This window comes from Cricetulus griseus, unplaced genomic scaffold, assembly GCF_003668045.3.
Source record: "Cricetulus griseus strain 17A/GY unplaced genomic scaffold, alternate assembly CriGri-PICRH-1.0 unplaced_scaffold_93, whole genome shotgun sequence".
Lineage (NCBI taxonomy): Eukaryota > Metazoa > Chordata > Mammalia > Rodentia > Cricetidae > Cricetulus > Cricetulus griseus.
The window spans coordinates 48,013-69,269 of NW_023277436.1; the positions used below are offsets into that span (position 1 = coordinate 48,013).

Consider the following 21,257-nt stretch of genomic DNA (forward strand, 5'->3'; position numbering starts at 1 on the left):
TTATTTACACTGTTGCTTTTTTCACAAATTCCAGGATGCATTAAACTTTCTCATGGTCAAAAATGGATAAACTTGCACAAGAAAATTACCTTCTATGTCTTCTAGAACTTTGACAAAGTTCTTCAATGTTATGTTCTTCCCATCTGTAGCCTAAAATACAATATCAGAAAATATATTATCTATTAATGGAAAATGTACAAAACTTATGTTAATATCTTCAAAGAAACTTATATCTATGAAATATTCACCTTAGTTTCCCTTTTCCCAGTAGATATTACAGAAGAGTATCAATAACCAAGGAAAGGAAAATTAAGTCTTACCTATGTCACTGCGGTTCCTGTAGGTGTCCATCATCACATCTTTGTAGAGATTTTTCTGGGAATTATTCAGCAAAGCCCACTCTTCCTGAGTGAATTTGATGAGGACATCATCATAAGCCACTGCATCCTAAAAGAACCCATACATGCATAAAACAGGAAATGTGATACTCACATTGTAAATGTATATGTCTTTGGCAGTATATTCATATAATTTGGAGTCATCCTGCACTGATTTCATAACATGTACATTATAATGTATTCACCCAGTCACACAAGGAAACTGAATAGGAGGTTCACATGAACCATTTCTTGTCCCTTTAAATATCACATAGCCTTGAGAAAGAAATCCCAATGAACAGACATAAAGGGAGAGGCAAGCATGCAGATCAAGACAACAGAGAAATTATATGATAGGGCCACCCTATCACAGCAATACCCCAGTCCCTGGCACCAACTTCTGTCCTAGTTAGGTTTTTATTGTTTGAAGAAACAATATGATATATGGCAACTATTTTTCTTTTGTTTTTGTTTTTTGTTTGTTTGTTTTTATTTCTATTTTTTTGAGGCACGGTTTCTCTGTGTAAGTCTGGCTGTCCTGGAACTCACTCTATAGTCCAGGCTGGCCTCAAACACACAGAGATCCACTTACATCTTCCTCCTTATTGCTGGCATTAAAGACATGCACCACCACCACCTGATCATGGCAACTCTTAAAAAGGAAATATTTAATTGATGTGTCTCATTTAAAATTTCAGAGTTTCAGTTCATCATCATCATGTCTGGAGTCATGTTTTAAACACATTAAAAATAACAGGAATTAAAGAGCCTACATAAATAAAGCAGTAAATGATCATTGGGAACTCGATGTACCAATATTAAGATACTATATAAGGTAAATTTGTAACTTGAATTAGTACTTATCACAGCATATCAGATTACAAAGCAATATCCACATTGGAAACTAAGTTCCCAAGTGGATTCCAAAAAAATAAAACCCACTTTGACACAATGCAATTTCTATACACACAGCAAATCTAGAGCAATCAAGAAGGTGTATATTTGGGAAAGAATAAAGGGGATGGAGAGAAAAACCCAAGAACAAAAGCAGGAAAATATAATCATCTTTTCATCAAAAACCAAAGGAAACTCAGCCAGGTAAAATCTGATCATGACCATTGTTACTAAACTACCCATGATTCTGAGTGTTTGGAAATTAAATAAACAGTCTTCACACCTCCCAAAAAATTAACCAAAAGGACCCTTAAACTGTTCTACTTCTGATGCTATAGCTATCTATATTCCTTCCAAATAGAGATGCCCCATATTCTAAAGCTCTCTCTACAAATATTGGTAAACTCTTGCTATGTTTCTGCACAATCTCATGTCCCCTTGGTGTTTGAGGCAAACCCAGCCCCATTGTTGCTCATACAGAAAATAACATAGAAGAATAATTTAACATCTGCTTCCTGACACATGGATCATGACACAACACATGGATTCTGCCCAATACCCCCACCCAACACTATGCACACCTGAGAAACTTCTGTAGATCTGAAAGTCCTTTTGCTACCTAGAACTCAACTCCCTGAATCATGCCATTTTACCTGGAGGTGACAAAAAGTTAAAAGCCCTCTGATCAAGTTTTGCTGAAATATCATCCCCATAACCTCATTAGAATCCATATGGCATTAATTTTGTAGAACCTGTAAACAGTTTCTCCAAGTGAGGTGTTATTTTGTTTGTGCTTTTACAAATGAAGTTTTGCCAGGTGGTGGTGGCACACATCTTCAATCCCTGCAATTGTGAGACAAAGGCAAGTGGATCTCTGTGACTTCAAGCTAGTTCTAGATCAGGCTCCAAAGCTACATAGAAAACCCTGTCTAAAACAAATAAACTAATAAAGTAAAAACCACCAAAACAAAAAACAAAGCTGACGAATAAGCTAGGCAGTAGTTAGCCATAGAGGTCAGATAATGTTGGAGCACACCTTTAATCCCAACTATTTGGGGGACAGAGACAGGTGAATTTCTGTGACTTCTGGGATACACCAGCCTGATCCATTCTAAAAGAGAAAAAGAGCCAGGTGATGGTGACTAAAACTACTGTTTCAGTACTTATGAGTTGGAGATTGAAGCAATATGCATTGGCAGAGAGAGGAATATAAGTTTGGATGAATCAGAATCTCATTGTTTTCAGTCTGAATTTACCTAGGGACAGGATCACCCATTTGGTCTGAGGATACAGTAGAGGCAAGAAGTAGGGGCTGGCTGCTATGTTTCTCTGATCTTTCACCATTAAAAAATATAACTGACTCCAGGTTATTATTATTAAGACAAATCATGATTAAGCTACAATCTCCATTATACACTATCATGTCATAGCACAAATGTGGTGTAGAAGAGTAGAATGAATGGTAACAGATTTGATGCTATAAGAATTTAGAAATTTATCAAGTTTATTGAAATATTTTAACATGTTTTCCATAAGAGAGAATGTTTTGTATATGTATACAAGATATGGAATGAAGATAATTATGAGCCATTTGAGTGCTGGTATAAGCACTTTGGTCATCCCACAAAAGAAGATGTGCTGAGCCACCTGTCAAGATCCACAATATGTTTTATCCGATAAGAAAATAACTCTTTCACAGATCAACAACAACAAGAACAACAAAACCTAAAGAAATGAAGAATAAATGAGTAATCCTTGGGAACAAGATGCATCAGAATTAAGTTTTCGTTTGTGGTAAATTTTTATCATAAAATGAATGAAATCCAAAGGCAATGCCCAAAAATTTATAACAAAAAGAAAATTCCCAAAATACATTGACAAAAATAGTTTAAAATTTTTTTTAAAATCTACATTCACAGTGGAAATACTCAGAATATTCAATGGGATTATGAAAACATAGTACACAGATTGATACAATATGACGTCTATAATTACCACAATGTTACCACAATCAAAAAGTGTACAATATTTGTAAAAGAATAAAGAATATGGAGAGAAAAAGCCAAGAACACAGGTCAGAAAATGTAGTCAGCTATTAATCAAAAGAATGAAAGAAACAGCCAGGAGACATATGATCTTGAACAACGTTACCAAATTTACCTGTTCCTTCTGACCCTGCAGCTACTGATATTTATCCCAAAGACCAAATCCCCATGGTCTTGAGCTCTCTCTGCAAGAGGAGGAGATATCTTGCTATGGCTCTACAATCCTTTATGCCTCCTGTGGTTTCAAGTAAAGCCAGCCCAACTGAGGCCCAACCCCAAAACAACATGGGAGAGTAATTTAAAATCTGCTTCCAGCCACAAGGTATATGGCACAAGATGTGGATGCTGCACTAACTCCCTGACCAACACAATGCACACCTGAGACGTCTCTGAAGACCAGAAACACCTTCCCCCCCTCAGAACTAAACGTCATTGTATAACACTATTGTAGCTCAAGGTAGCAGAATTTTTTTTTAAAAAATCCTAATTATGTATTGCTGAAAGACAATCCATACCACCATCTTTCTACCATTTTCTAAATTATTTGTAATAATTATGAGACAACCCTGAAAGTGGAATGTAATATTCAGAACTTCTAGAAACCAGATGGTCAATTTTCAAATCCCTGTTGCCACTGCACACCTAATGCACTGTTTGTGTGTGAACACTGGACAGTGTTATTGCAAGCATCATATCCTCACATTCTAGGGCTGCAGAGTCTACCTGAACTGAACATCCTACACTCACCATGATACAGCTTGTGTTCTCCCTTACAACTCCCTAGAGCAGAAAGAAAGAATCCTGAAAAGAAAGTAAGAGGGTCCTGCCACCAGTATGATTATTGCTAAGCCTCCCCAGAGTCCCTCATTGGCTAGGAGCACCTATCTGGGCCTAGAATTTTAGTAGCTACCTACCAGGTGATCAGAGATCAAATGAACCAACTAGACCAGTCCTTCCATCTCTGTCCTTCAAGTCCAGCAAAGAGAGGCCTAGCTGAGAGAGTGTGTATTTTAGTAGACATTCTTCCATTCTCTTAGAACACATCCTGCTCCTCCTGCAAAGCACAGGAGGGGGTTGTGCACATTCAATTATACACTCAATGTGCAGTGCCACTAACCCTTGACCTCATAGCTGGGAAATACTGCAGCCAAATATATGTCACATTCAAACATTAACTGTTGTTACAGTGTAACTGTTGTTTAAGAAAACAGGCCATGAATTAGAAAACAATAAGGAGTCATGGTAGGGCTTGGTGACAGAAAAGAGAACTTGGTTATGATTTAGTTATTATATAAAAAAATTATTTTGAGAAGCTGAAAAGAGATTTATGGCCATGTGCTTCAGAGACAGGATTTCTATTAGAGCACATCAAGGATTTCTCACACATTTTCTCTCAGATTGTACATCTAAATCCAAAAAAGTAACAGTCATGTTAGCCAGGCCACAACAGTTTAGTGTAACTATAGCAATTTGTTTTCACCATAAGGTGAATTTATCCAGATTCCTAATTGCTCTCATCTGTGGACCCTCAAGAAATGGCCACTCCGGACAATTACAGATCATGTTGAATTGATTACCTAATTCCACATTGCTAATCTCAACTACTGTTGAAGGAGGAAAGATCAATGTGCATTGTGCCTCTCCCTTTCTGCATTGTGACTCCCCCAGTTTCAAAGTTGGTCATTGAACTCAGTTCTTGCACAGGTCCACTTTTATTTATAGCTCCCTGCTAACAATCAGAGATCTTGGAGTTCACTCAATAACTGGTCTATTTTTCCTTCTTACTGACCAGTTAAGGCCCAGGCTGGAAGGAGCTACAGGAGTTCCTTCCCAGCCCTGGGTATGAGAAACAGGGTTAGGTGTTAAAAGCAATTCTCAGTGACACAGCATTAGGCAAGCCTGAGCTACAGAGACTGCTCTACAGATAAAGCAATAATCAATGATCACTGGAGAGAAAAAGCAATGAAACTACTCAAAACCTAGAAATATTGAGGAACAGGAACAGAGATAAAAGCAGTAATACACTTAAAGAAAACATTTAAAAGGAAGATGGTAATAAGTGATTTTTTTAAAAGTGAGAATAATGTGTTTTTGTTATTTTAATAACACAGGCTGGACAGTGATGGCCCATGACTTTAATCCCAGCACTCAGGAGGCAGAAAAAGTCAGATCTCTGTGAGTTTGAGACCAGTCCAATCTACAGACTAAGTTCCAAAACAGCCTAAAAAGCCACAGAGAAACTTGGTCACCATAAAAACATTATGGAAAATTACAAAATCATTCCCACTACCACAATCAGGTCCCTTTCCATAATGGTGACTTCAGCAGCTGGTTCCCTACCCTGAATCCTCCTGCAGTGTAAATGATTCCAGCTAGTTTTATCTGAAGGCATAAGCAATTAACCTTATGGAAATCCTTTTTCTGTGACTACATTGCATAGTAAATTATATAACTGAAATGGCCAATTTGAAATCTCTGAGGTGGCACATTCATTTAAATATTTTGAAGGCAAAGTACTGAAGAGAGTAAGGTCATTGTCCTGGTGAATGACAGACAGGAATCATGCCAACTTGAGTCAATATGAGAGCTTGACTCAGAAAATTTTTCTCACAAAATAGAAATGCAGCTTTTCTAGCATTAATACACCTTAGCAGGGAGAAATCCCTTCACACACAGATGAGATTAATATAGAAAAATACATTCAATGAAAACATGCATTTATCTCTGGCTAATACTCAAAAGATGGAGCAGCTTAAACACATTTTGCATTTCATATATGCTTCAGTGTCTTTTATGTTCATGTTCCAGGTTACCCTGTGAATAATTTAAATGGATAGAGGAGAAACATGTCTAACTATCGAGCAGATGGGAAACACAAACAACAAATATATTCCCAGAATTTTTTTCTTAAGTACAACAGAGACCTGAAACAGCAGCAACTTCTTCACTGAAAATATCCTGAGGTGCAGTGGACAGGGGATGAGAAAGAACATGTAAAGGAAGAAAATATAAAATCTGGGATGGAGAGGTCTTGCACAAGGTATGTCCGATGCCAAGTAAGATTCTGAAGAAGAATAGCATCTTGTATACTATTTCCATGGGGAAAATGGAAGAACTTGGGTGACTACTATGAAATCAGTAGAAACTGTCATGCAAGTGGACAAACTCAGGTAGGAGGCTAAGCAAACAATGCTGCACAAGATGAACACAGGATATCTTAAGATTGTTACTGACTAAGCACACAGTGGCCTTGAACCCATAACCATAGATCCATGTAGTGGGAAGAGTTGGGTTCTCCACATCTGAAGCAACCTCTCCACAAAGCTTTGTTCCAAACCATTACCAGCTCTCACAAGAATCTTCCTGGTTTTAGATAAGGCTCTGTTTAATTATCAATACATCAGGCCCTTAGGGAAAACACCCAAGGCCTAAGCTCCAAGCTCTTATTAGTAATTACAAGAATGGTCCTCTCTGACTGATGGCCTACATGAAAGCCTTGGTAATACAAAGTTTTTTGTTGTTGTTGTTTTTGGTTTTTTGAGACATGGTTTCTATGTGGCTTTGGAGGCCATCCTGGAACTAGCTCTTGTAGACCAGGCTGGCCTCAAACTCACATAGATCTGACTGTCTCTGCCTCCCGAGTGTTGGGATTAACAGTATGCACCACCACTGCCCAGCAATACAAAGGTTTTTACAAATGCTTAGGAGAGAGTAAATGTCACAAAGTAGAATTTAGCTGAGGGAGGACTGCCAAAAGATAAGTATATGCTAACTGTGCTTGTTAGAGATTAGGATGATTGGATATTCATTTGTTCAACAGGAGTGTCAAGACATGAGTCTCCAAACCATTACAAGTATGCCATCCCTGGTTTACAACCAGCCACTAGACCCATGGTCATATCAAAGGACCGACCTGAAACAGGCTGCTCATGGAGGCATTACAGGGTCAAAAGCAACATTTAGGCCTGATGTGCCATAAAGTTCCAGTTTTCTTCTTGAGTAAAGCAATAGGACACCAGTTGGCAATTATTTGAAAATTAAAACACTATTGTGTTTAGGACTTACCTGATCAAGCAGGGTTTTCTCCTTTCTTTCTTTCTTTCTTTCTTTCTTTCTTTCTTTCTTTCTTTCTTTGAGACAGTGTGCAGGTCGGGATTTGGGATGGTGCTGCTCGCTGGGGACCCCACTTTTATTTCATTTTTTAACTAGAAATACCCTGATTTTTTTTTTAACCTTATCACTACCTGCATGCATGGGGCAGAGGTATTGGGGGAGCAGGATTCCTACCTAGTCTATGCCACGGCCAGTTCCCGGGTTTGAAACCAAATAGACAACCAAAATATCTGTTTTGTTACCTTCTCTTCATCCATACTAATGATGGATTTTTAAATGTAAATCTGCCAGATTTTCTATTCAGGTCCAAGTAAACAGACTGGATTTTTTGCATCTGCTTTGTGCAGATCAGTTTTTTTCACATGGAGGGGCGGCAGGGAGTCTGCAGCTGGTTTTTTTTTTCCAGTTTTTTTTTCCCAGCAGGTATGTCTACACCCGCCCATGACGACTCCGTGATGGATGTGCTGAGTCCAGGGACCCTTAACCATTCACTGGCTGGCCCCAGGACTGTGGAGTTGCTAGGACCACATGGGACCTAACAGAACACTGAATGTAGCAGGAGGCTCACACACAGCCGCAGGGAGAGCCTGCCACACCATTCCATCCACCACATCTTGGTATAGTTTTTCTTCACTCACCATGATATGGTGTCTGTGATAATCCATGCTCCCCTCACAAGCCTCTACAGTGGCACTCACAGCACAGCAATCAATCCACTGGTGCCTTTTCTGCTGTAAATCCATGCCTGCAGCATGGCTCCAGGAAACGTCCTGCAAGACTTGTGACTGGCAGGTTGGAAAGGTGTCCCTGATTGGCTAGTGAGGCTTGAGTGACTTCCTGAAGGGTTAGAGTGTGCTTAAAGTCACAGCACAGGAGTCCCTGGGCCTGGCTTCTACTCCACACCCAGAAGAAACTGCAGACCACAAATTTCAATATCACTTAGCCCTGTCTCCAGGAGATGACTCAGCCCTCTCTCTGCAGTTCACAGCTACATCCTCTTCTCCCTTCTATACACAATGTGCCTACTTGTCACAGATTATTATACCATGAAGACTTGAATGATTCTTTTGTTCAACACATGGAAATGTGCCCAGGATATTAAAAAATATAGAGGGATTTTTTTGGGACACAAAGAAACCTTTGTGCCAGTGGTGGTGGTGCATCCCTTTAATCCCAGAACTTGGGAGGCAGTAGCAGGCATATTTCCGTGAGTTCCAGACCAGCCTGGTATGCTAGATCTAGAATAAGGTCAGCCTCCAAAGCTACAGAGAAACCCTGTCTCAAAAATTAGAAGAAAAGAAGTTTGTTCTGTGGCTTCTTCCTGAGGTCAAGAGAAATGAATCTACTTTTTATCTAGTGGTCACTGGCAATTCAGACAACTTTGAGAGAAGTGTAAGAACCAGATCACAAACAAGATAATATATTTTTCTCCTGACAGAGGACTGTGTGATAGCCCCACTTCATTTGGAGTTTTATTCCCGAAATTCATGTCAAATTCTTGATACATGAATAATAATAAAAAGCATAGTCTTCATGGTAAGCTGAATACTCATAGAGAATGGAGCTAGGAAGAATGCCTTTAAGAGCACTATGGTGAGTCAGCACATCTTCCTCAGTTGGCAGATGAAAAAACAATAGCATCATTAAATGTTCTCTGTTTGAACAGGACTGGTAGAATGAATCTCTCTGTGTTTGTAGAAAGTGGATTTATTAGGATGTCTCACAGGCTGTGGCTCAGTTAGTGCAACAATGGCTGCCCACCAATGGAAACTTGAAGAATCCAGTAGTGGTTTGTTTTATGCAACTGAATGTCTCAGCTGGTCTTCAGTATACACGAGCATTTCAAAGAAGTGGGCTCTAAAGCTATAAAAGGAACAAACTCAGTAGCTAGAGCTAGGGCAATCAGGGAAAGAGAGGGTGCTCTCCTTCTTCAATTTCCTTTATATTTGTACACTGCTGCCAAAAGGTGTGACACAGATTACAGATGGATTATTTTCTCATGACTATTTTTATATTTTGAAACAGTGTACATATGTGTAGCCCTGCATCACATTTTGTAGACCAGGCAGGCCTCAATCTCATGAACTCCAATTGCTTCTGACTCCTGAGGTGAGGCATTAAAGATGGGCAAAAACACCAAGCTGGTAAAGGTTGATTTTATCACATTCAAAGATCTAGTATAAAGAAATGTATTCCTATTTTAACACCTTTAATAAGCAGGGCATGCCTTTATTCCCAGCACTTGGGAGGCAGAGGCAGGTGGATCTCTGTGAGTTGGAGACCAGATTGGTCTACAAGAGCTATTTCCAGGACAGCCTCCAAAGCCACAGAGAAACCCCATCTTGAAACCCACCCCAAAATAAAACAAACAAACAAATAAATAAAAACCTTTAATAAGAAAATATTTTCTGGGCATTGGTGGCCCACACCTATAATAACACCACTTGAGAGGTGGAAGCTGATGGATCTCTGTGAGTTCAAGGCTAGCCTGGTCTACAGAGAGAGTTCCAGGACAGGCTCCATATCTACTGAGAAACACTGTCTCCAAAAACAAACAAACAAAACACCAACCCACCTCATTGAGTTTTAGGTATTTACAGAGGTAGTCAGTTTGACTACCTGGAGTGGTCATCACAACAACCAAGATAGCTATCTTGTTGTTTGTTATTCATGTGAAAATGCAAACTCTCCTTTCTAAGTCTTGAATGAATTGTGCTGGAATGATGATGGAGATTGTGCTGAATCTGTAGACTGCTGTTAGTAGGATGGACTTTTAACTGTGTTCATCCTACTGATACATGAGCACTGGAGATCTTCAAATACTTAATGCTTCTTTTATCATACAAGTGTTTCACTTGCTTTGTTAGAGTTACTGGAAGATATTTTTATTATCTGAGGCTATTGTAATGTGTGTGGCTTCCTTTATTTCTTTCTCAGGCTGTTTGCAAGTTTTATATAGGAGTGATATATATATATATATATATATATATATATATATATATATATTAGTTACTCTTGTTTCCAGCCACTTTAATGAAAGTGTTTATTAACTGTACTTTCCTTGCTGAATTTTTAGCATCACGTAAGTATACCATCATATGACCTACATGTAACAATACTTTTACTTCTTCCTTTCCAAATTATTTTCAATTGATGTCCTTCAGCTTTTTATTGGTCTGTTTAGAACTTGAATTACTATATTTAGTAGATAGAGAGTTTGTAGACTTGTGTTGTTCCAGATTTTATTAGAATTACTTTGAGTTTCTCTCCATTTTATTTGATGTTGTGTATAGGCTTTCTGTAAATGTCCTTTATTATGTGTATGCATGTATCTTGAATTCCTAATCTCTCAAAGAATTTTATGATGCTTGATTTTGTCAAAGGCTTTTTCAGCATGTAATGGGATGATAAAATCTGTGTTTTTCAAAGTTTAATTTTATAGTTTATTTTATGGTTATGTTTTGTCTTGTTGATTTTTATGTCTTGTACTATCACTGCCTCTGTGGGTTGAAGCCTATTTGATTGCTTTGGATGATCTTTTTTATGTGTTCTATGAATCTGTCTGTAAGTATTTTATTGAGTATTTGTTCAGTTATATTTACAAGGGAAATTAGTCTTTAATTCTCTTTATATTTTCTACAACACTGGAAGTATGTGCTGAATTAGGTTAATAATCTCAAGGTCATCAGAGTGGTTATGATCCATTAAATACTTGAAAGTGGAATCCCCAGAATCTGTCTACCTGGTTGCACTATCCAGACTGTAAAGGGAGAGTCCAGAACCCCAAATTTCCACTGTCCCCTTTGTCAGGTTCAAAGTGTCAGATGTGTATTATCATGTAAAAAAAAACAAAAACAAAAAACAAAACAAACAAACAAAAAAGCAGCCTGAGCTGGGTAGTGGGCAGTGATCTTACATGACTTTATTCCCAACACTGGGGAGGCAGAGACAGGTGGATCACTTTGAGTTTAAGACCAGCTGGTCTACAAGAGCTAGTTCAAGGACAGCCTCCAAAGACACAGAGAAACACTGTCTCAAAAAGCCAAAAACATAAAATAAAATAAAAACAATAGCCAGAATATATGTGTATCTGTGTTTTTGTGACATCATAAAATGAATTTTTAAAGTTCTTTTTGTTTTTCTATCATGGAATAATTTGAGGAATATCATTTTCAACTCTTTTTTGAAAGTCTGGTAAAATCCAATGGTAAAACAATCTTGCCCTAAGCTTTCTTTTAGGTTGGGAGGCTTGTAATAATTAGTTTTGTTTCACTATGGGTTATAGGTCTCTATTCAAATTGTATATGTTATGCTGATTGAACTTGTTAGGTGGTACCTTACAAGGAAAATATCCATTTCTTTTAATATTTCCAATTTGTTATGCCCCCTATTAATTTCTTTCTGTGTCTCTTAGTCTTGCTAAGGTTTTGTCTGTCTTATTGATTTTATCAAAGAAACAAATACATTTTTTATTGAATACTTGTATTTTTCTTTGTTTCTATTTTTACCCTCATTCAATAGTTTCATCCTGCCTACTTCTCTTGGGTATGCTTACTGATCTTGTGTTTGGGGCATAGATATTAAGAATTGAAATATGATCTTGGTGGAGTTTTCCATTGCATATTGATTGTTCTTCCCTATCTCATTGTTTAATTTTTGTTTGTAGTCTATTTTGGCAGATACTAAAGTGGATACACAAGCTTGCTTGTGAAGACTACTAAATAAATTCTCAGACTAATTGGGAGATGAAAGGAAATCAGTTAAAGATAAGGAAGGTCAAAAGGGAGAGCAGTGGGGAAAGAAAACAAAAAAGCAAGCACATAATCAAAGGTAAATGAAGATGATGTGATTAAACTCTATACTTTGTATTATAAACTGAAACAAAAATTTAAAATTGAAGGACAGCCAGGTGGTGGTGGTGCACCCTTTTAATCCCAGCACTCTGGAGGCAGAGGCAGGTAGATCTATGTTTGAGGCCAGCCTGGTCTATATATTGAGTTCGAGGACAACTGTTAAAGCTACAGAGAGAGGCAGTTGGATGTCTGTGAGTTTGAGACCATCCTGGTCCACAAGAGCTAGTTACTAAGACAGGCTCCAAAACTACACAGAGAAATACGGCCCTTGGGGACAATAATCCCAAATAATCAAAGCTACAGAGAAAAACTGACTTGAAAATTCAAAATTAATTCAGTTTAAAATAACATGAAGGATAAATTAACTTAGTCAGACAGTTAAAGATTTTTAAAATGGAAATTACAAAACTTTACTGAAACCATTTATGGAAAATCTCAACACTTGGGAAGCTAAGGCAGGAAGATCAACATGCTGGAGGGTAACATAGGTTGGTGAGCCCATTTCAAAATATGAAAACCAAAATACTAAAAACAGTAAAAAACCCAACAGATCTGTAAGACTCATACTTCTTGATTTTAAAATTTAATCAAATGTACAGGGGGCTGACATAGACAGACAGACAGACATAGACCAGTGGAACAGATGGCCACAAACAAACTTTCTCATATATGGCAAACGATTTTATATTTTTATATTTCTAGCCCCAACCCTGGTGCCTCTCTACCACCTGTAACTACAGCTCCAAGATCTGGCTCTTTATTATTATTTGTGCAATTTTCCCCGAATAAGACATCCACTTATTTATGTTGCATCTCTTGAACTCATTAGCACAGTGCCTTCACACAAAAGAATGTTTTTTGAAACTAAAGACACGTGTGAAGTCCTTATCAAATTGTTTTCACTAATTGGGTTTTCTCTTCCATGATTTCTTCCCTATGAACTGATAGCAAGATGATAAAAAGGATTTAAAATGTCAATAGGGTTAGAGATATGGATGAGCATAATCATTACCTATTCATCCATGGGACCTAGGTCAGGTTTTTGAAAACTTTCTGTAGTTTTGGCAACAGGAATGGTCACAGGTCTAACCTTCTTGGGAACAAGCATGTAAATTCACAAGCCCATACACTGACACCACATTATTAAAAATCTCTAACCCAACAGATTTTCACAGGTAAATATATTCTCTTGTAATCAGTCATTCCTGTAACCCAGGTGTTGAGGCATTTAAACTCTTCACAGTTTCCCTTCATCCAGAGTTGGTTCATGTAATAGAAAGAAAGCACATAGGATTCAATTTAGAACAATCAAAGATAAAAATGAGGTTTTTTTTTTTTATGTAACCACCACAGGCATTCATCAGGAATGACATTTTTCTAAACCATATGACATTCCTAATGTCAATGGAAAACCAGGAATCTCCCCTAAGTATACACCTTCGTTAATCAAATGCATGCTACAAGCTATGACACATTCTAAGAATGCATACATAATGATCAATCCTATTTTACTCTCATCACATTTAAGAATTTTGACAGCACATTTGGAGTTGATTGGTCCATCACACCCCACGTTCTTGGCAATTACAAATATGCTACCACTTCCTGCCTTGCCACAACAGGAAAATAGGCATGTTGGAATAAAATAGGCCCCCATCCTTGTCTCTGATGATGGACATACCGATCTCATCAGAGAGCACACGGTTCAAGAGTCTATGATTGACTCCTTAGTCCCCCATGTAGATTATCACCCCTTCTTACTCCCTAAATCCAGAGGGGTTGACAAGGATCCCTACACATCTGAAATAATAACAGCCACCCATTATGCTCTACACATTACTAACCCTCAATTGGCAGAAGATTGTTGTCTTTGCCTAGCTCTGGGGAATCAATGGCCCTTAATGGTCCCATTACTTAATGATTCCATCTGCCCTCAAGACCCATCTGATATTTGTACATGTAATATCCCTTTTAAGGTTCAGCCCATAGGGTTTAATAACTCAGTTTGCTTTTATAAACTTTTTAAAATTAATAGTTTTGATATAGATGTAGGTCAAGCTTCCTTAAATCCTGTTATTCTGTGATTAAAGTATCAATGGCTCCCTGTACCAGCCTGTGACAACTCCTTACCTGCAGAAATGGGCTGGCATATTCAATGCTACCTACCAATTGGACAGGACCATGCATCCTGGCCACCCTCCTCCCAGAAATAGACATGTTAGCTGACAATGAGTTCATTTCTATTCCAACCATTAATTATCTAATTCCCAGACTCAAAAGCACTAATAAGTTAGCCCTTTGTTGACAGGATTGGGAGTGACAGGAGCCTTAGCCACTGACTCTGCAGGTGTGAGAATCACAATATCCACCTACTCTTGCCTGTCACAACTTACTGATGATGTCCAAGCTGTTTATAAATCAGTCCAGGATTTACAAAGTCAGGTTGTTCCCTTAGCAGAGGTAGTATTACAAAATAGGAGCAGCCTAGAATTACTGCAGACAAGGGAGGCATCTGCTTAACTTTACAGGAAAAATGCTGTTTCTATACCAACAAATTCTGTGTCATTTGGGATCAAATAAAAAAAATCAAGAGGAACTTGAAAAACACTGCAGGGAGCTGTTCAATCAGTCCCTATGGAGTGCCTGGAATGAGATACTCGCTTATCTCCTCCCCTTCCTGTGGCCTTTGCTTGACTTACTGATTCTCCGGCTGCTAGGACCTTTTGCTTTTTACAAACTTTGCAGGGTTCATCAAGGCTCAAATAGACTCCCTGGCCTCCAAACCAATTCAAGTACACTACCAGACTTGACCTGGCTGATCGAGGCCTAACTGAGCCTTAGAGTATGGACTCCCTTAGGGAAAGCATAGAATTTGGAGCTATGCCTGCTAATATGGATGGGCACTAGCAGGGGTGTAAGGGTAAGAACTGCAGGGGAAGGATCATAGGGTCCCACTCTGAGTACCCTGAGAGATATGCCTGATTGCACAGTGGTTGGTGTTCAAAGCCCCGACTAAATCTTCAGGATTCCTCTCCTCCCCAAAAAGACACCAAAAAGGAGGATCCAGCCTTGATTTTCCTCCCCCAGTTAATGCCTACTACCTTCCACTGGTAAAAGTCCTCCTCTCTGTCCTATAGGACAATGGCTTATTTTACAAAACAGAAAAGGAGGAGATTCCGGAATCCAACCTAATTAACAGGTAATAAGCCTGAATAACACCATTGTGATAACCACCAAGCTTAAACATCTGATTCCTCTTCTTAGAGCTGGTTCTCAAATGACCACCTGCAGTTAGGCAGGCATGCCAGAGACAGCACATTTCCTCACAAACAGTTCCTATCTGGCTGAGAATTCCTTTGTCCCCACCGGCACACTTCGAAGCACCTCCCCCCACCGCTATAAAAACCCTGCCCTTCATTTTAATAAATACAGAGCTTGAGCAACTTTTCTGATTTGCTCTCATTCATCATGTCTCCTGTCCTTCTCCCCCACCTAGGTTCCTGCGTTGATAAGTGTCCCGCAGGCTGGGTCAATAAAACAACTTTTTGGAGTTGCTTTTCTCTTTCTCACCACATGGATACAGGGGATATAACTGGAATAATCTTTTTGGAAGTAAGTGATTTTACCATCACAGAAATATTTCCAGTTTATGGCTGATGACTTTGAAACCCATCAGAGGTGGACAAAGGAACAAGATTCCATCTGTGCACATTGTTCCACACCTATAATTCTGTCACATTGAATATGCAATCCGGAGGATTTCTCATTTAACTGTGTGTGTGTGTGTGTGCGTGCGTGCATGCGTGCGTGCGTGCGTGCGTGCGTGTGTGTGTGTGTGTGTGTGTGTGTGTGTGTGTGTGTGTGTGTGTGTTTTGTGTGCCTCTCTCAAGACTGTGTGACACAGCCTATAAATCTTACAATGATCTTCCAGTCTGTGTCCATATTCTGGAATCTACAAATCTTAAAAAATAGTTCTCATATTTTATGTCTCCTCTTCTAATTGTGGCCAAGGAGGCCAATAAATTATGTCAGAGCCCCTGATATTGGTGTTACAAATAAGAGTCAGCTTCTGTATGTACTGGGAATGGAAGCTTGGATGCTCTGAAAGAATCTTCAGTCCTCTTGACTGCTAAGATATTTTCCAGCCTAAGTTTTCTCTTCTTCTTGATTATGTTTTCTGTGTAAGACAGCCTAGTCAGGCTCATATATCAGATAGTGTTTAAAAATTGGAATACTCCATTTGAGAGACTGAGTCCCATGCAAGGATGAGCTCCCTGTTTATCTAATACAGCATGGTCAGGCAATTATCAATGTATATACAACCAACAAAAATTATGTGACAAATTGTATTCAGGAATATCGGCATATATATTCACATATACTTAAAACATAAGAATTTGTAAGGGGTTTGGAAAGGGATCGAATGAAGGGATAAAAGGGGGACGTAATAAAATACCTCCCAAATAATCAATATGTAAATAAATTTTAAGTAATATTAGGGACTAGAGAAATGGCTCAGCAATTAATTTCACTGGGTGTTTTTACAGAGGATCCATCCCAGACCTGCGAAGTTAGCTAACTATTTTCTGTAACTCTGGGCTTGGTAAGTACTCTGTACAAATGCATTCATGACAAACACTAGTATAATTATTTTTAGGTTATAAACCATAAAAAATGGAATTCTCCAATGTGATATTATAGCCATGAGAAACACAGCAATCAGAGATATTTAAAATAAAGTCCCTCTGGTCTTGCATGGAAGCAGCTGTGGTGATCTGCCTAGCCAGCCTACTCAGAGGCAAAAACAGCTTCTTTTTGAGGTTAATAGACTTCATTATAACTGTTCATTAAAGAGTAGAGTATACAGTGACACTAAGTATCATTTCTTTGAAAGTTTCTGTATTTGTGTTCTGAATAATTTATGACTTTGAGAACTATGCCATTGTTGCAGTTATCTTTTAGATTTAACATCAAGTTTGAGAGATATCATATGCTCCATAGCAGCTTTTTTGGAACAAACACCAACCTGAGAGGTGGCCTATGCTCCATAGCAGTACATTTTACCTGATTTTCTGGTAAGAATTGTGGTATAAGATGAACATGCCAAAGGAATTTCTTTCCATCATTTTTATAATTTATATGTTTCTGCATGACTTTGAAGTAAAAATGTCCCTAAATGTATATGATTTTACACTGTTATCATGTGTAGAAATGGATTTTTAAACTGAGCTTACTTAGGAATAGGGAGAATACCACATGAATGTATCTATACTCCCTAAGTGCAAATCCATATGCTTTTTGCTTAGGAAAAGGGTTCTTTTTCGAAATAACTCCCAGGATCCCTTGCCTCCTTCAGGTAAGAAATCTTGTTCCATTCTTCTGCCTAGGTTGTTGTCATGGCTATTCTTGGTAGTCAAAGTGACCACCTCAGTAATTAACTAAAACTCAAAGAGTTGGGTACACCTATGTGGGACTTTTCAATAGATTTTAAAATTACAGAATAACATTTAATCTGGATTACTTGGGGAGATATCCACCCTCAGCTGCTTGATGGCTGCTTCAGACTTCTAACCCTAGCACTCAGGAGACAGAATCATTTGGAATTTCCTACTTTCAGGCAAGTGTGGTCCACAAAATGAGTTCCATGGCTGCACAGAAACACCTGTCTTGAAGATACCAAAAAAATCAAAGATTAAGGTCCAATTTTAATCTGGTGGTAACCTACATATATATAACAGATTTTGAAGAAAGAAGTCTCTTTTTTCCTGTTTGCCCTTTCCCTGGATAACAAGTTCATTCCTTTATCAGAATTAAGAGCCACTTGAGATTCTGCTGTATATTGAAGACCAGCTGAGATATTCAAACTCATGAACAGAACAACTCCTGGATTCTTCAAATTATTATTGGAATGCAACCATTTTTGGACTCTGAACACCAAACCTAAGACATTCTGTCTTGAGCCCTTACTAGGTCTTAACCCAGTAGGAATGGCATACTCAGTGATTTGGTGTTGAGTATATTAAGTTTTATTTCAAACTTATATCAAAGTAATAGACAAGCATAAGCAAACAATCCTAAGAACCATAGTCACTAGGCTCATAGAAGGGGAGTACCTCTCCTGCAGCAGCAGCAGCAGGTTCAGGCTTGGCACTTGTGTTTCCAAAAATTCAGATGTTTGAGGCTTCTGAAGGCCTGAATTAGAGGAATGCCGTTTGAGAACAGAAGGCTCTCAGCTTAATGGACTGGTTGTTTCAGTTTAGCAGAGGAGAGCTGCAGGACATAGAGTTATGGTACACTCTAAATTTCCCAGTTCTGAGCTGGTAACTTAAATAGCTTGCTACCTCTTGTTAATCACACCTTGCTACACATCTCATTGTTATCTCAAATACTCGGGTAGTGGGCCTATATTCCTTTTCCTTTAATCTTTCTCCAGCCAGATCTTTGCCTGCCTGGTTGGAAGCTTCAATCTTAATCTCCCTTCTTCCAGTCCTTTGCCTGTCTGGTTACAGTATCCTTGTCCATTCTAATGAATCCATTTCCACATATGTGGAATGATACATTCTAGCACTCCAGTTGAGAACCATGAGTTGTGTTTTTTTTTAATTCCCCAGTGAGTAAGGTGTGCTGGCTATCAATAGTGCTTCTAAACACAGTCTTCCCTGCTCCATTATTATCTAAGCATTCAACTCTCCATTAGGACTACTCTATATAACTATTCAGTTGTCAATAATTTGCTCTGAATTTCAGGATTATCACTCCTAAAGCAATGAAGCCATCATCCAGCTTTCTGAAGGGAGAAAGTCCCATTATCTTGTTTTTGATCTACTTCTTCATTTTCTTTCCTGGTTGTCTGAAGTACCTATTGCAACTAGATAAAAAGTAACTTCAGTTCACCTGTCCTCAGTGTGAAGCCACATAATAAACCTCTCCTATGGTTTCCTGAAATCTGTCTATAGTTGTTAGTATTTTGGCTACTCTTTTACCTGTGGGAAAGAAATTCATTCCATTGCACATAGTGTAGAGGAAGGCAGCAGTGTCTCTTCTTGGAGCCTGGGGCAATTGCTATTGATATGATTATCTCTGCTGATGTAGAAAAAGTCTTTATCTGGGGTGGAAGACAGGACCAGGAACCATTTTTCGGTGTCTTACAGCAACTGTAAGCCTATGGCAGAGGCCCTTGTCACTCAGGCCTCACTAGGCAATCAGGTCCTTCAGGTGATCTGCCATTCAGAATTTGTGCTGGGTCCTTCCTGCTGCCATCTCCAGGCATTGTTTTGCAGAGAAATTGTTCTGCTGGTCTTGTGTGCTGTGCTATGAGTATTGCTGCAGTGAGCTGAGCAGAGAGGAGTTGGAAAGCTATGATATGGTGAATTTGGGGCTCCTATCCCCAGACTGGGAAAAGTGCCCAATAGTGCCACAGGAACCAGTGAGGAGTGTCTTCCCATGGCTGGGTTGGAATCAGTGGCCAGATGCAGAATTTGCCATGTACCTGCCTGGGATTGCATTATCCTGCATAGTGCTAATGGGCCTCTTTGTTCCAGTTTATTTCTGTGTGATACAAAGGGGGCTGAATGGTCTTTGCAATTCTCTGGACCAGCTGGCAGACTCTGAGTATGTTCACTCTGCTGTCTGTGGACTGTGCAGAGAATTGGGATGGGACTGTGGTTTGAAATATCCTTGTTGACATCACTGACAAATGCAGGGGCCGTTAGTGCTTATGATGTTGCTTTAAAACAGATTTGTCAAACTCAGAGAGCACTGGTCCCTTAGTGTATTCCAGAAGATCTACACTTTGAATGTTTAATGTGTAGGTTTTCAATGTATTTGTAGTTATTTCTGTGGAGTTTGTAAACAGTATTTCTGTGTAGAGGAGCATCCCACTATAAACTGTGATATGGAAGTAGAATTGATAGTATACAGATTTATGGCAATAGAATTGATAGTATACAGATTTACCAGTTCTTAGGAGATATTAAGTCACAAAACAGTATTTAGGTAGTGGAGGACTGCATCTGAAATACTCCAAAGATAATTAATATGCTAACCTTGACTGTTCGAGTACAATATGATTAGATGTAATTGTTTCTTCCTGGGGTTTAACCAGCTATAATGCAGCAACAAAGGAGACATTCCCCAATTTAAAACCAGCAGAAATGCCATATTGAAACAGCATGCCTCTGAATGCTGCTCAAGGGACACAACCAACATTAAGTCCTGGTGTGCAATTAAGGTATATTGTTACCAGAATTCCTGCATCTCCAGGCTTTGGCAAAGCAGTTTAGTTCTCCTATATTGATTGAGTGGACTTGAACCCTGTCTGCAGCCACATAGGGCATTGCCCTTGTTATCCTGATGAACCACACTAAATATTGGATTAAAAATCTGCAACAACACAATATCTTAAAAGTTCTACTTTGAGTCACATATTGGATTGTCCATTGCATAAAAGGAAAAAGACTTATTTTTGAAGAATATTTTTCCCTTCAGACCAGAAGAGTAGAAAACTGCACTGGGAACACTTCAGGGGTAAATAAATAAGATGGCAGCAAGATCACAGTCTGAAGTTGGAGGCAGTGAGATGCAGAGTTCTGAATTATGAAGAATGACTGATGGGGCATGGTGAAGGACTTTCTCTATCAACAACTTTCCTGCATGCATTAATTCTGTAATGGGAATGAAAAAAAGACATAATTGATGGGTGTACATTTCATGGAGGATTGCTTGAACTACTAAGTATTCAATTTTCATCTCTCTAATGCAAATGTATGCAATCCTGATTGACTAAGTTAAGTCAGATCAAAGGTTTTGGAAAGAGGTGAACAACTGTAACTCTGCATGTTAGCTTACAATATTCAGTGGCTAATATTATACATATGACACAGTCATAAAATGTGTCATTAGTGGCATTTTCTCTATCAAGAAACTGCCTACTCAATTTCAAAGTCAGTGTAGCTAAATGTGAAAGTGAGAATTAA

The 21,257-nt window shown here is 38.7% G+C and overlaps 1 protein-coding gene across 1 annotated transcript in view; it reads right to left on the reverse strand.

Moving 5' to 3' along the window:
- LOC113838724 (zinc finger protein OZF-like) overlaps positions 1-21,257 on the reverse strand; it is a 46,631-nt gene that overhangs the window by 3,697 nt on the left and 21,677 nt on the right. Inside the window, 3 exon segments of the mRNA XM_035453939.1 lie at positions 321-447; positions 17,894-17,948; positions 18,396-18,474. Coding sequence (XP_035309830.1) covers positions 321-447; positions 17,894-17,948; positions 18,396-18,474 — 261 coding nt within the window.